Source organism: Serinus canaria, chromosome 2 (assembly GCF_022539315.1).
Source record: "Serinus canaria isolate serCan28SL12 chromosome 2, serCan2020, whole genome shotgun sequence".
NCBI classification, from domain to species: Eukaryota; Metazoa; Chordata; class Aves; order Passeriformes; family Fringillidae; genus Serinus; species Serinus canaria.
In genome coordinates this window covers 23492150-23507152 of record NC_066315.1, presented here as the reverse complement: position 1 = coordinate 23507152, position 15003 = coordinate 23492150, and the positions used below count along the sequence as shown (strand labels likewise).

The 15003-nt window shown below is 35.6% G+C and overlaps 1 protein-coding gene across 7 annotated transcripts in view; it reads right to left on the bottom strand.

Moving 5' to 3' along the window:
- The window catches only part of ANKIB1 (ankyrin repeat and IBR domain containing 1), an 87725-nt gene that overhangs the window by 16079 nt on the left and 56643 nt on the right, over window positions 1-15003 (bottom strand). For all 7 annotated transcript variants that reach the window (XM_018909405.3, XM_009085946.4, XM_018909406.3 and 4 more), the window contains exons 5-10: window positions 13723-13840; window positions 10062-10270; window positions 7762-7850; window positions 5902-6046; window positions 4457-4623; window positions 211-299 (exon numbers count right to left, since the gene is read on the bottom strand). In XM_018909405.3, coding sequence (XP_018764950.1) covers window positions 211-299; window positions 4457-4623; window positions 5902-6046; window positions 7762-7850; window positions 10062-10270; window positions 13723-13840 — 817 coding nt within the window. The remainder of the gene's footprint in view (window positions 1-210; window positions 300-4456; window positions 4624-5901; window positions 6047-7761; window positions 7851-10061; window positions 10271-13722; window positions 13841-15003) is intronic.

The window sequence follows — 15003 nt, the reverse complement described above, 5'->3', positions numbered from 1 at the left end:
AAGAAGAGTCTACCATAATGATGCAGATGAAGTATAAGCAGCCCCTCATTTAGGAGTATAATTTTCTTCCCCTTTTACCCTATTTTTCAACCAATGTTGAAGCCAGTTTTTACTTTATGCAACTAAAAAAAAAAAGCCTGTCTAAAACCAAAAGATCAAAATGGCATCAAAACACCCACGCCCTCCCTGTTGGCCCTGCATGGCTCTTACGTTCTTCTGGTTTCATTTCAGATATTTTCTGTAGCCAGTCCTTCCAGGTCTGGCAGTCACAGGGTTCGTGTGCTTCACCAAGACATTCCCTGAAAAAGAAGGTATATACACAATTACTTAGAACTCAGAGATTTAGAATTAAAGTCAAAATTGGTTCAAGCTAAAAGGAAAAAAACAACACCCCCTGAAAAAAAATCAAAAAGAAACATACCCAGAATTTAATTAAGTCAGGAAACCAAAAGCCAGCTAAATAACATTGTTTTAAAATACACTTAGACTACTTGCTCACAAGCATAGATGACTATTATTGAAAAAGAATTTAAATGGGACAGGAAAGGAAAGAAGCTTCTTAAAATTACAAACTGAAATAAATCAGCTAGCTTGCAGTTTGTTCTTATACCTGGGTATTATTTTAGTGCCACAAAAGTGCTCATGTAGTTTCTGTGAAAAAGGTAAACCAGATTACAGAGTTTATCCAAAAGTAGGTAGTGTGCTATAACAGAAATGTATTTTATGTAGAATAACTTGCATCTGTTCAGTTGCAATAATCAACCTTTAACTAGATTCAAGCTTTTAATCTAGAAGAAGATCGAAGCCCTTCAACACCAGCACTAAGTATTTATGGATATTTACTCCTTCCACCAGAGCCTCTTAAATGGGGGCTTGAACTTATTTAGATGGACACAGTGGAGTAATGAGTCTCTTGAGCTTCTCCCCAAGTTCCTACTAGGATTAAAGATGGCAATCACTACTACACAGTGGCAGCAGATATATGGCTTCCAGATGGTGCTGCAGTATGGATGTGTCAATATGCTCTCTGGATTTGTAATAGCTCCTTTTTTTCTACAGGAATGGCAGCAAATAGCCTCAGACATCTGCCATATCAAAGCAAATAATTTCAGATGGGCACCACCTGCATCAGAGCATACGCAAGTTTTCTGCAGATCCAGTAGTGAACCGCTCTCTTGCAGTGCAGGTTCAGAAGGTAAATCAATACTCTTCCAATTGCCCTTGTCCACATTTTAAGCAGGAAATCAGGAAGAAAGAAAAGGTTATGGGAACAGTTTTGAGCTTTTTTTACCCTTAGCTAGTCTGCAAACAAAAAATCTTAAATTCAGCACACATGCATCTCTGGTTTGGACTTAAGATCTTAGCTGGGAAAGATTGTACTAGAATGAATAACTGGTCTGTAATAAGGTGATTTCAGCCTTGGTTGAAAGTTAACACCTTTCACATCTGTGGGACAGTAGGACACTTAAACCATTGACTTCAACAGTGCCAAGACCCTCTCACAGTATATAGTATTTGTTGCCAGAAAGGACTGAAATAGCAAAGATTACAAGCTCCGTTTTAAGTTAAAAGCTGATTGATTAGAGGTGGGAGGAGGATCATGCGTCTTTGATACTTTCCAATTTGTAGATTTGTGAATTTTTAAGGAAGCTCAGTCATATCTGTATCCAAACCTTTATATCTGTATCTATCTATACACGACAGTTACAAAAGTTGTTCAAAAACAACTACTCATGGAAGAAGCTCTTTCCTCAAACCACCCCAAAACAAGGACTTGTATGCTGGGATGTCATTTTACTAGAGTAAGAGCATTGAGCCTACTGTTCATGGAAGTTTTTATGAAAGTTGTATTTTGGATAGACTTCCTGACAGCAGTGGATGAAAGGAACTCACACGACCAGCTGTGCCAAATAACACCAGGAGCCTCCCCAGACACCTGGCTCAACACTCAGCAGGATGATTTATATGAAGGCACAGTACATACTTATTAAAATCATAGCAAGTTTCAACACAACAAGTTAAAATTCATGGAAGGGCTAAAAGAAGAATAGAATTCTGGATTTTTTCCCTCTCATGATCATATATTGTGAACCAAAACAGGAAAACACTGTTGCAACTTAAAACTGGCATCCCAAATGCACCTGAGGAGTTTTTGCTCCTGCAGAATGAGACTCTGCCCCTTGCCCTTATCTAGGGTGAAAGGAGTGAGGACTGATGGTACAAAACTAAGTGTGCACTGCCTGCTAAGACTATTTTCCACAAGTGTCTGCTTGCTACAATTCCTTGTGCTTCTGAAACTGCATGAAGGGGGTTCTAACATGTTGAATGGATCTGATAATAAACTGATGTAGGATTTGTGCACAGTTTTAATGTGTGCTACATTTAAATAATTCAGAATACTTTTTCTGAAAGTGGCAAATTTTTTATTTGCCACAATTCATTACATTTTGTTGAAGATATTGTTAATAGTGCATAATGAAAACCAAGTAAATTCCAGGAAACTCTGCATTGAAGAGGAACATTCCTACTCCAACACTAAAAAGAGAAAAAAATTACTCAATAGACTCAGAGAATTTTCTTGCTTTCATGAGCAGGAAGGCTAAAGCTATGAAAAAAAGTAAGTGATTATCTAGGGGATGGTTTTCTAACACATAAATTCAGAAGAATCTCATACCTAATGCAGTATCAATTGCTATTACAATGTCTAAGCTGTAGATTACTGGGGTAAAACTTCCAGAACTGACAGAGATATGGGACTGTGAGATGTGCTGGCTGAAATTTAAAGAGACAAAGCAAGCCCCTTTTAAACACACAGTAATGATGAAAACTCTTGAACTGAAAATACATTTTTTTCTCGAGAGGAACACATTCATGCATAGAGTTTTTGTACTGTAAGACTAGTGGGGTGTCCTTAGCAAATGGTTCTGATTTGAGGTTCTGCAGGATCCTTTCATTGCTAGCAGAACTTTCTTGCCATTGTTGAAATTCTCCATTCACTTCTGTGGGGATGAAAAAAAAGGCTTTGGAAAGGCCTTCTTGGACATTTTGTTGATAACTTAAAGTATTTTTCAAGACATTAACTATATTTGCTTGTGCAGTATTTCAGAGCATTAATGTAAAAAGAATATTCAGAAATATTATCAGGAAACATAAAACCCCCATTTCTCCTAAAAGTTAGTCATTTAGAGGGCATTTTCATTCTCAGAGAACATTCTAGGGAGCCAGTACATTCAGTCCATGTAAAGGGAGCAAAAGCTGCCATTGTCTGAAGGTTCATGTCAGTATGACATTGAAGTGGTGTCAGGTTCCTTCAGGTTAATGGAAAAATTGATTCTCTACCGTCAGAAGCTAGGCTGAGAGGATGGTGGATGCTTGTGGAATAGCTTTAAGTTTTATTGGATGTTCATTGATAGAAAATTCTGGTTTGTTTCCACGGGATTTGCTTCTTTCTGAGTTCTCCTCCCATTGTAAATAATCTCTTCCAAGGAAGTAATGTTTTCTGGCTTTTGTGGTTGTTTCATTAGGTCTGTTTTCTTTTTTTTTCCCTTCTTCCTTTCATTCATATGGGAAAGAACTAAAATCAGAAGCATCTTTCATGAAGAATTATGATACTGGGAATCAAGCAGATGATTTAGGATGTCTTTCTATAATGGTTTCAATTGAAAAATGAAAAGAATTGCTGAACTTGTGTGAATGTCTGTACTTTGGATGGCCTTTTTTCATCTTCCAAAAACTCCAAGATGTCCCACTACAATAGCCATAAATTGTCAGTCTGATAATGTCAAGGAAAAATATGCCAATTTTTTTTTTCTTTTGTTGATGCTCTTATGTCCTTTTCTAGGAAGTGCTATAGATCAGCAATCTGAGGGATGTTTTAAAAAATATCTGGCTTTTTGTTCCTTCTTGAGCTTGTATCCATCTTAAAACCCAGGAGAAGATAACAGAAAGAAAAAATGCTGAACCTCAAGTGATACAAAGATTGGGGTGATGCTGCAAACAGAATAGCTATGTGTGAAGGAAATGGTCCTTCATGGCCCCATTTCAACTCCAGCTTTTTGATGTGATTCTAGCAAAATTCAGGAAGACCTAAGCATTGCTGGTTTTCTACACTACAATAGAGAATGTGCCATGTTTTGATTATACAGCTATCCAGACACAAAAATCCCTGTTCCAGTATCCCACATTTCCTCTGTTTCCTCAGAACAGAACATCACAACACTCCATGTTGTTGTTTTGCACCTAACAGAGACAATAATGACTACTGGATTATAAATCTTTGCAGTGCCCCAAAATACTACAGTGTTTGTGTAGTGCATGGATAGAGGATAGAACAGTCATTTACCATTCCACACTAATTTCTGTTGCACTCCTGGTGCCATGTGGGACTTTTTAATTAGTCCCTAGAATAGCAGTGACTGTGGGTTTATGTAGAGGCAGGTAAGTTTCCAGTACTAACCAGCAGAAAAGATGTCCTTTTCCACAATCTACTGCAGGGGCTTTTAGCATAGGGAAGCTAAGAGTATCTGATCCTGTGGAATTTGACCCTTGTCTTGTCAGCCTTACTGCTCTTTCACAGCCAGGTATAGGACACCATTTAATAGCAGGATTATTTTCAACAAAGGCCTGTGGGGGAAAGAAAAGATAAAAAGAAAAAAATTTACCATGTAAGATCAGATTTCATCCTTGATATAAAACAAACTGTACTCATAGTCCTCCTTTGAAGGAACAAAGCAAAAAAACTATAAGGACAGTCTTGTAGCTACAAGGATAGACTTTTAAATATAGTTATAGAAAGGGAGTAATTGAATTTCCACTCTTTTTAGTAACAACAGTACTTTGGACTAGCACTAAGAATGAATTTACTTACATTCCAAACAAATGTTCAATCTCTGCAAGATAATTCCTTTGTTATGTGGCTTACAGTAAGCTACTATATACACACTGGCAATACACTCATTAGCAGAACTGATTCTTTCAGTTGGAAAGAATTAAAACCTTATTGACTAAATAAAAACCCCACAATAAACCAGAAATCAGAACTAGACTTTATTTCCCATCTTTTTGGTTAATGTAACAGACCTTCTTTTGCAAAAACCGTATCTAATAAATGAGGAGAAAAAAGGAACTTACACTACTTTGCTTCAAACCTATTCTGATCAACAGCCACTTAAAAAAAATATGCAAAAGATGAGTCAGATCTGGTAATTTAATTTGCATCTCACTGTGCAATAAAGAGACTTGTTGAAGAGAAAGTACTGTACTGTAAATTAAAAAAATATTTCTCTACCTCTGCCCTGCCACCACTGATAAAGTAGCACATTTCATCACTACACTAGTATAAAAGAAGAAAGCTGAATTAAAAGATTGCTTTTAAAAAGAAATTGCAATGATGAAAACAAATACATTAAAAAACCCAGGAAAACCAAATCAAGCTTTTCCCACTCCTCTACCCATATACAGCAATCATATCAAGCATTGTACTAGGAAGTTTTTTAAAAGGAAACAGGTGCTATTTCTGAATGCCATAAAAATAATCTGAAAACTTCAAAAATTTCAGATTGCAAACACAAACAACTCTGACTGATTAAAACCTTCATATCACCTGTTACAAAAATGAGCTTGATCAAATTATTTTATTAATACTGCATTAGGCAACAGACAATGGAAATATGGCATTTCTACTTAAGGAATACATGAAATGTTCTTTCTTTTTTTTCCTCCATGGTACAGCAAACATTGATATTATGCTATTTAAGAGCCAATACATATTCACACATATTTGTTTATTAATTTCTACTTGGAAAGTTACAGATATATTGCAGTATTTCATACAGAAGCTTTAAGTTACTTTTTATAAAATGGAATAGAGTTCAAGAGTACAAGAACAGTTTGATACTTTACCTTAATGTCAAATTGAAGGTATCGCTTGTCCATCTCCTTGGAAACCACACTTTCTATGATGTCTACAGGCACAAGCTGGAAACAATCATATGCTGGGCAAAAAATGTTGTGAGCTTCACCCTCCTGAATTTTCAGATTCAAAAATCTGCCAGAATTTTGCCAGTCAGTATTTGTGAATAAAAAGTAAAAGTTAAAAGTCTGTTGAGTACTTTGCACTATGTTCACAGGTATTCACAATGATTACTTTTCAAATAGAGAAATAGAAGTACCTCTTTCTGCTTAAAAGAGCTACAAATTTGATGAACAGCATAATTTAAAAAAATAACACTGTCATGGTTCAAATGTGAGCATCATCAGCAATATTTAACCCTATGTTTGTGGTTTCCATCCTTGCCATTTATCAACAGCTCTGTATTGTTTAATTAAATTGAGCATTATTTCTACCTTAAATCAGAAACAGAATATGTAAGTGTAATTAATCTTGGAAATAATTAATTTAATATGCAATTATTTTCTATAACTGTGCTAATAAAACTAGGCCTGTTTTTGGACATGAATGTCTGAATACAGAACAAGCTGAAAAATCTTCTGAAAGCTGGACTTTACCAGTTTATGTTTAGTTTCAAAGCTGTAACAGGCTTATTAATCTGACAACAAGGATGATACCTTTCTAATTTAATCATTTAAAGGATAGGCAGTTATTCCAAAATAGTCACCTGAGATCCTTTAATAGTTAAGGTAGAGATACCTGTCAATTCATCCCATCTTAGATTCGTATCTTAGAGCTGGGTAACTCAGTCCTGGCTATGCTCCAAGTGACTTAGGAATGACTGGCTCAGAAAGCTGAATTCCACCCTCAGTGTGCCACCACAAACACTTGCCATTGAACTGTGGCTCTGAGCCTGTGGCTCTGAGCTGGCCCCTGTGTCCTGCACAAAGGACACACAGTCCAGCAGCCAAATTAGAAGCACCACGTCAAACCAGTGATCTCTGGTAACTCCTACATCCTACCCAGGGATTTGCAAGGCAAGAGAAGCACGACTAACAATTTTCTTGCCACTGAAAAGAACTGCCTCTGGAAAGCTCATATGGGAAAGAAAGTTCTCTTCCTTTGCACCAGGCCTATGGGCTCACAGGAACGGGGCTGATCTGCAGTAGGAATAGCTGTGCAGAAATGGTGCTGTAATAAGACACTCCAGAGGCAGAGATCAAGTAGTACAAGCTCCTGAATGGGGACACAGATGAATACAAAGCACTGCAGATATAATACAGATATAATTACAGATATAATTATTGCTGGGAAATATGATTAATATTTATACTACAATAATTATCCATGTCTGAGTTTTTCACTAGCATGACTACTCTGACCTACACAGTAACAATTAGATTAATGGAACTTCTAAGTGAAATCTACCCTTCAGTTATTACCCTTCAGCATAAAGAAATAATTTTAATTGCTTTTCTGATTGGAAACGGATTCACAATGCCTAAGTTTAGTGTGCTAAACTCGGAGATGGAATTAAGCATGTGCTTAATTTAGAAACTGTAAACCCCAATGTGTGCTGCCAACACCACACACACAGAAGAAATCAAGAGTAGGCTTATCTATTTACACACAAGCGTAAAACAGTTGATTAAGAATTTTGCTTAGTCAGAACCTAAACAAACATTACATAAGCCTAAACCAGTTGGTAACAGTTGTTTGAGTGACAACTAAAATGTTCCACAGGTTCAAACCAGCAACTCTTTGAAACCCAAACAGTACTTTAGCATTAGGTGTTTATGGTTTCTGTTCTTTACTCTTCAACACAGCAAGTATGAAAGTTTCTCACATGATAGAGAAGTACAGATACTCACGCCTCCCAGCAAGCTCTGCAGAAGTCATGTCCACAAGGCATATCCACCGGGTCTTCAAACACAGAAATATTACACATGCAAATGTCACACTGTAAATGACAAAAATGCTTCTGATTAAGAAATACCCTAAAGCTTTTTGTATTGTTAGCAGAATGAGTTATGTTGGAAAATCTCAGCAAAAATTTAAAGCCGTGCTCAGTAGGGGAAAATAATCAAGCTGTATCCAGAAAAAAAAGTTATTTAAGCTATAGGAATGGGAAAGATTTGGTATCTCTGTTTCTGTAACTCCCTATGCAGAGAGCATATTTTGGGCTGCTTTTTACAGTGTCCTTGAGCTCAGGAAGTGCTTCACCCTGCAGAATGTTGGAATCTCAGAGTTCTAGGTGCAAATGGAGCTGTGTTTTTCATCAGCTTCACACACAGGTAGAAATGAGTTTGGAGATGATAGAGGCTACAGGAAATGTTTAGCATCTCACACAGTCAGGTCTAACTCAAGGTGGAGCACTTTAAATGTGCAGGAGCAGCAAATACTTTTAAGTAATAACCTACATATATATAATTTTTTAAAAAAGACTTTGAGGTTTTTAATCAAAATGAAGAGTAGGTTACACTACAAATACTCTAACATAAGATATAATTGCTGAATTTTACAGAAGTAGGTACCAAAAGAAAAATAACACTGAATACTGAGATCCTTACTCTGAAAGAGTTTAAGAGTAGGGATGAAAATAGTCACTGCTTATGGTTATGTGTGGAAATAAATACTAATGCTCTTCAAGAAATACAAAAGGACTTTTTTTTTTTCATTGAAACAAAGACACCAAGAAAATGTATTTCAACTTTCAATGCATTAGATATTATATACACATAGGACATTTTCAGAAAGTTAGCTTGTGGTGTGCCACTTTAAAAGCACTTACAGCCAAAACAAAAAAAAGAAAAAAAAGCCTTTTAAGTGTAAAACTCAGTGAAGATATGTATTATTCCTTCATTCATTTAACCTTATTGTCTTGCCAAAATTAAATATTTTAAAAGTTGACAATACATTAAAAAATAATCTCTTTAAAAAAAATTTACAGCTCATATAAAAAAATTTATATGAGCTATAAATTTTGTTTAAAATGTACCTTTAACGTAAGGAATTTAATGAAGCCCTGAGTTAAAACATCAAATTAAAATATTTACTAGAACTGTTTATTAAATAAGATGCAACTGCAAAACATGTAAAGGAGCTTTATACCTTGTGGCTTTATTTTAACTATTCTTTTTGGTTTTCATTTTCCTGGCAAAATGAGATTTGATAGTTCAGATAAGATTCTTAAACGGGAACATTAAATGTGTAACTCTGGACTTGGAGTGAGACACACTAGATCTACAATGGCAATCATTATCCACATCTGCATTCCTGGCTTATGGACCATCAATGAAAAACAAAACACACAATGTAAAACTGAGGATATATGATCTCCTGTTCAACATTTTAATTAGGAATTATTCACAGACAATATTTAGCTGCTAATGGAAATTAATGTACAAGAACAATATACCTTCTACAGAACTTCTCTTACAGCATTTTACAATTAAGCAAATAAAATATTTCTATGCAGGAATGTGAGATCTTAATTTTAATATGAGATTTAGGGTTGATCCATCTGAAAGACTGCATGTAATAATCTAAAAAAAATGCTTAGATCATGGAGCAATAGTTTTATGATGCTGCAGCTGTGGATTATTAAAAAGAGAACTCTGTCTTCCAAAAGAGCCACACTGGTTTTAATGAAAGGCGCTTTCATATTTCAAATTTGCAATAGCTTTGTAAACTGCTTGAAGCAGCCCACACATAGTAAAAGTAATTATAAGCTTACAGTACACTAGTGGGCTGACATTTCAAAATGCAGACAAAGACAATTTTGTTTTCTAAAGAAAAAATTTTCAAAAGGCAGGGTTCACAGAACTGCGTACATTCAGGGAAATGGATACAATGAAAGTGAACATCTTGATAGGGATGAGATGAAAAGTTCAAAAGAGCCAAATGCACTGATGTGACTGTAGCTGTCTAAAATGAGAGTTTGTGAATGACAGCCAAGGTAAAACCAGAATGGTTTGTATTTGCCAGATGCTCAACTGTTTTATCATATAGAATGTTTAAGGTGTCAACTTCCCTGTTCGCCACTTTTGGAAAGAGAAACATTTTATACTTTCACAAAGGTATTTTTGGAGCTCCCCTGTCTACACAGGTGCACTGTGTTTAGAAATCAGCTGTTTAGCCCGGCTGGTTTAAGATCTATTTATAAATTTACCACAGCTGTCTCCATGTCCCCTAGTGAGGGGCTGATTTCATCAGGGGAAGTGACAGAGGAGCGAGTAGTGCGTGGGGTTCGTGGAGAAGGGAGCGTGTCCCACGCGTTGTATCCGCTCGGAGGGGGAGTTGGCATCTGAACCCCTGAACGCTGGCAGCAGTTCTCTGGGTTACACATCCAGGCTTCAAGCAACTTCTCCCTGTCCCAGTCTTCAAGAAATAAAGAGATACACAAAATCATGCACCTAACAATGTTTAAAATATAGTTTGTGACTGCACCCTCAAAAGAACACTAAACAAAACCAATCAAAATAAATAACTACAATGAAGTGTGATTGAATGGAACTTTAACCATTACATTTCAGAGAACAAACTCCAAGATAATATGTAATGCAATGCATTTTTGTAAATAATTGCATGACAAGCATTTCCTTTCCCTGTAATATGTCTTAACATTATTTTTGTTATTTAGTTACAGCAGTTGTAGTAGCTAGAAGACTTGGTTGAAAACCAGAACTGTACTGACTATCACAAATGAAAATATAGCAGCCCTCACACCAAAGAATTTGCATTATTTTTTCATTCTCTTAAAAAGTAATTACTTGATATAGATTCCATTTTATCTGTTGTGGTTTTTATGTGTTTATTTTTAATGAACCCAGGAAATACACGGAGAAGACTAAGATTACAAGAAGATTTGTGACTTTATGAGTTTCCAGTCTTTACATATATGCATATAAATGATGTGTTTCTAGGGGGGAAAAATACATCTGAGTACAAAGAAAATTTCACATATTCTCACTACATTTTATTCTATAATTGCTATTGAATGTTTTACTTTTATTCATAATTAACACTGCGCATTTATATGGGCAAAAAACAACTAGTGAAACAAAATACAGTATCCTTTAAACTATATCAAATCTTTCTTCACAACTGTTTGAAACGCAGTCTGTTTCTGATTTTTAGGATCAATACTAAAGATATCTTCAGAATAGCAGATTTTTCTACAAAAAATATGAAAAAGTTCTCATTTAAGTATAAATCTGTCAAATTCGCATACAGATTTGAATCTAAATTCATGAACACTTCATGCAGATCAGACAAACTTGAATTTCATAAACTGTTAGAAATTTCCCAGACTTTCCTACTGCTTTAAATACAATTTTAAAGATTGGGGGTTTCTCTAAGTGCTGGGTACTCCTAAAGAAACATGAATGTTATTAACAAAAGATGTTTTATTTTTATTTAGTTTTATTTTCACAAGGAAAAGATAGTTCTCCTATCCTATACTAGTGCTGGGGAAAAAAGATACATGTTCTAAGCGCCAAACTTAGTAAAAATATTGCCTCTGTAAAAAAACCTCTTTGAGCTGCAGGTGATTTATTGATCAGATCCTTACTTATCTAAGCTAAAATATATTACAGGTTAGTTTAATTTCATTTGTTTAAAGATGGACCCACACACATGTCAAAAATTTCCAAATTTTATCAGCATTTTTCATACTACCCTGAGCTTATAAACTTTCAGAGAGGGGCTGACTGATGTTAAGATACGAATAAAATTTGCTAGACATTTTCGTGACCCTCTTTGTTGCACTGTATCTTTAAAATAGGCAAGGGCTAAGACATGTCACTAAATGGATCCACTTTGTTCTCTTTACTACCTTATGAATTTTAGTAAAACACAAGGTATATTTGTTGAGTTACCTATTTTTTATCCTGAAATCCATTGCTGTATACTGAATTAGAAGAGAAACAATGTTGAAAAACCACTTGTAGAAGAACTGTAACGTTATCTGCTTTTCTGATTGCCACAATAATATATTTTAAATCTTGGTCTTAATTCTACATACTTCTGTCTCACAAGTAAAAGAAAAAAAGGAAAATATACTCTTAATGTCTGTGTCAATAAATTGATATAGTTGTACAATATAAGAAAGCAAAATCTGGTGGATTAAATAGTATATGCCTGTAAGCTATTAAACTTAGTATATATGTATGATCTTTCCAAGAATTTAAAACATGCTTTTCATACCTTGTGTGAATTAAACCAAGATTTCACATTATTCTTTTGTGAATTTCAAGATTTAATGCAAAAAAAAAATTACAATTTGTCATTTGATGTTAATTCTCTAAACCACTGTAAATACCTGAGTTATTTCCTTTACTAAGCTGAATCAATACAGCTACAGACGAAATAGTTGACTTTCTCATGACTTTCTAATTGTCCGTGCTTCTTCCTGTGCACTGGCCAATTGCATTAAGTTACCAGAACATCACTAAGGCAACATCAGTAAATGACCTTTCCAACACAGACTGATTTCTTTTCAATTTTCAAGTCCTGCTTGCTAGATGCTGGCAGACATTTCTCCACCATTTACATCAACCTCACTGATTTTCAACTAATTGCAGACTGAGCTGAGAGTTTGAACAGTATTGCCACAATTTTCCTCTTCAAAATATCTGCACAGGTTATGGAGCCTACTCAGTCAAGTATTTATAATTTGTAGCCTTACTGAGACTATTCTGGGAATACAACATAGCATTCAAATATTGCACATATTTTAAATACAATATAAGAATTGAACAAAGAATCATCATAAATATATATGCAAGGACTGTGCCTTAAATATTATCATACTGGCACATGCTCATGTTTACTTAACTCAATGCTAAAAGGAACACAAATACCAGCTATGGAAAATAATGTAAAAGAGATAAGTTTCAGGTACCACAACTCTTCATAAAAGTGTACCAAAATCTGTGCATTTAAAATAATGTCTTTCTATTTCACCTTTCCCTCTTCCACTGACTTTAAAAAGGAGCCCACAAAAATAATAAGGTATGAAAGCTTAATCCAGCAACACAGTGATGAGCACGCAAACCATTAACTGCCTGAGTAGTTCCTTTGGCATAAAGTAACAATGCAGATGCTTCAGTAAGCATAAGTTTTGAATCATTGAATCAAAGCCTAAAGCTTACACCGAGTTTCAGAGATATTTTTGTCTGGAGAAAACACACTGAATCCAGTATATCCCCTTTCTGACAACTCCAGTTTAACTTTAACAAGAACACAGACTTATTTCAATGAAAAAAAAACAAGTTATAGATATGCACATAGAAAAGCATACCCTGTATGAAAAGTGTAACTATAAAAAAACCTCCAGAGGACATACACTCATATAATTTAAACCCCAAGGCGATTTCCAACCACTTATTACAATGGTCAGACTTTCTTGCTTTTATTGCAAGAAAAAATAAATTTAAAAATGTTGATCTGGTTTTTATACACAAATACATAGTGGCAGAAAACCAATGGTCAAAACCAGGTTTGATGAATTTGACTTTTCTGACATATAAAACCATGTAAGTTTTACTCTTTTGTCTCTCACCAAAAGAGGGTGGTTCTGTTTTCCACACTGCTTAAGTCAAACTGTCTTCAACTATAATTCCTAGTTTGAATCACTTTTCTATCAGCTTCCCTGTCTGCCTCAATGTTTTTGACATACTGCAGCTGTATTTCTTTCTGAAGTACTGTGTGGCCTGTTTCCTGCTATTAACCATTACTTCTCTTTTCCTTGGAAATAAAATGCAAACATAAACCTGTGGTTTTTGAATTTGCTGAAAGCAGTTTTTTTAGCCTTTAAGGTTTGGAATTACCATGTGCCCGAAGTAGAGCTTCTGCAGTAAAGAGCGGGGCTTGCAGCATGTCTGCAGATTCCACAATCAGCATGTCTTTAAGCCTTCGCAGGTCTTGAAGTCTAAGCCCCTCATATGGCTTGAGAAGAAGAAAAAAGATAATTTATGTCTAATGTTTTCAAGTTAGTCTCTAATACAATATTAAAAAGAAAGCATTCAAAGCACTGTTACTGATCACCACATACTGTCAGGCAGTATGGGACAAAATTTGTTCACCATGCACACCAACAACCATGCAAAACTACATGGAAACACTGTCATTTTGTAATATTTATAGTATGATTTCTGTAAACTTCAAAATTTAAAAGCATTTCTTCCAGGTATAATGGAGAACTCTCTAAAGCTCTCTGTTACAGCAGGAAGCCATCTCCAAATGATAAGCTAGCCTAACACTCTCTCTCTCTCCCCCACTCAGGGAAAAGCGAGATTTTCACAGAATCTAGATGAACTTTGATTCAGTGATTAGGTAGGCCTCAGGTATTGTGGAATAGCTATGAGAATGCATGATGAGATTTGAACTAAGGATTTAGAGAAGAGCTAGACAAAAGACAGGTTATCATACATTGCATATAGATTCTCTGACTGTACATTAATGGAGACCTGTTAATTCTGAATTGGTCTGGAGGAGGATACATTGAGACATTAGACAGTGAGAAGTTTGTGAGCAGAATCCAGTATCTGGATCTTCTGAGGCAACATTCACCCTTTCAGAAGCAAAGTCAGTCCTGAATGGGACAGATGTGACATGCAATTAGATGTTCATAGAAACACTATGAGGGTTGAGGTTGGAAGGGACCTTCAAATGTCATTTACTCCAGCCTTCCTCCTCAATCAGAGTCACTTAGAGCCAGCTGCCCAGGACAATGCCCAGATGGCTTTTGGATATCTCCAATGCTGGGGATATATTGTACATGGAGATATCAAAACTCTTTTTGAGAAACAATGGCCAACTCTCATAGCCCTACAGAGAGCAGATCATCCAGCTGCCTTCCTGGTCTGGAGATCCATCCCCTGATCACAGCATTAAAAAAGGTCAAATCAGAAAGGCAAAAAGAAGTAATTTTAGAATTCTGAATTAGCTCCAACCAAAAGAGCAGAGATACACACATATGTTTGCAGACTCATTTTTAAAACTAAGAAAGGAAGACTATGACAGCAAATAATGTATTTGCTAGTGCTGCACAGAGAAAATGCCCCATAGGTAGGAATGGATATTGTCTCCAGCAATTGGAGACAGAAGGA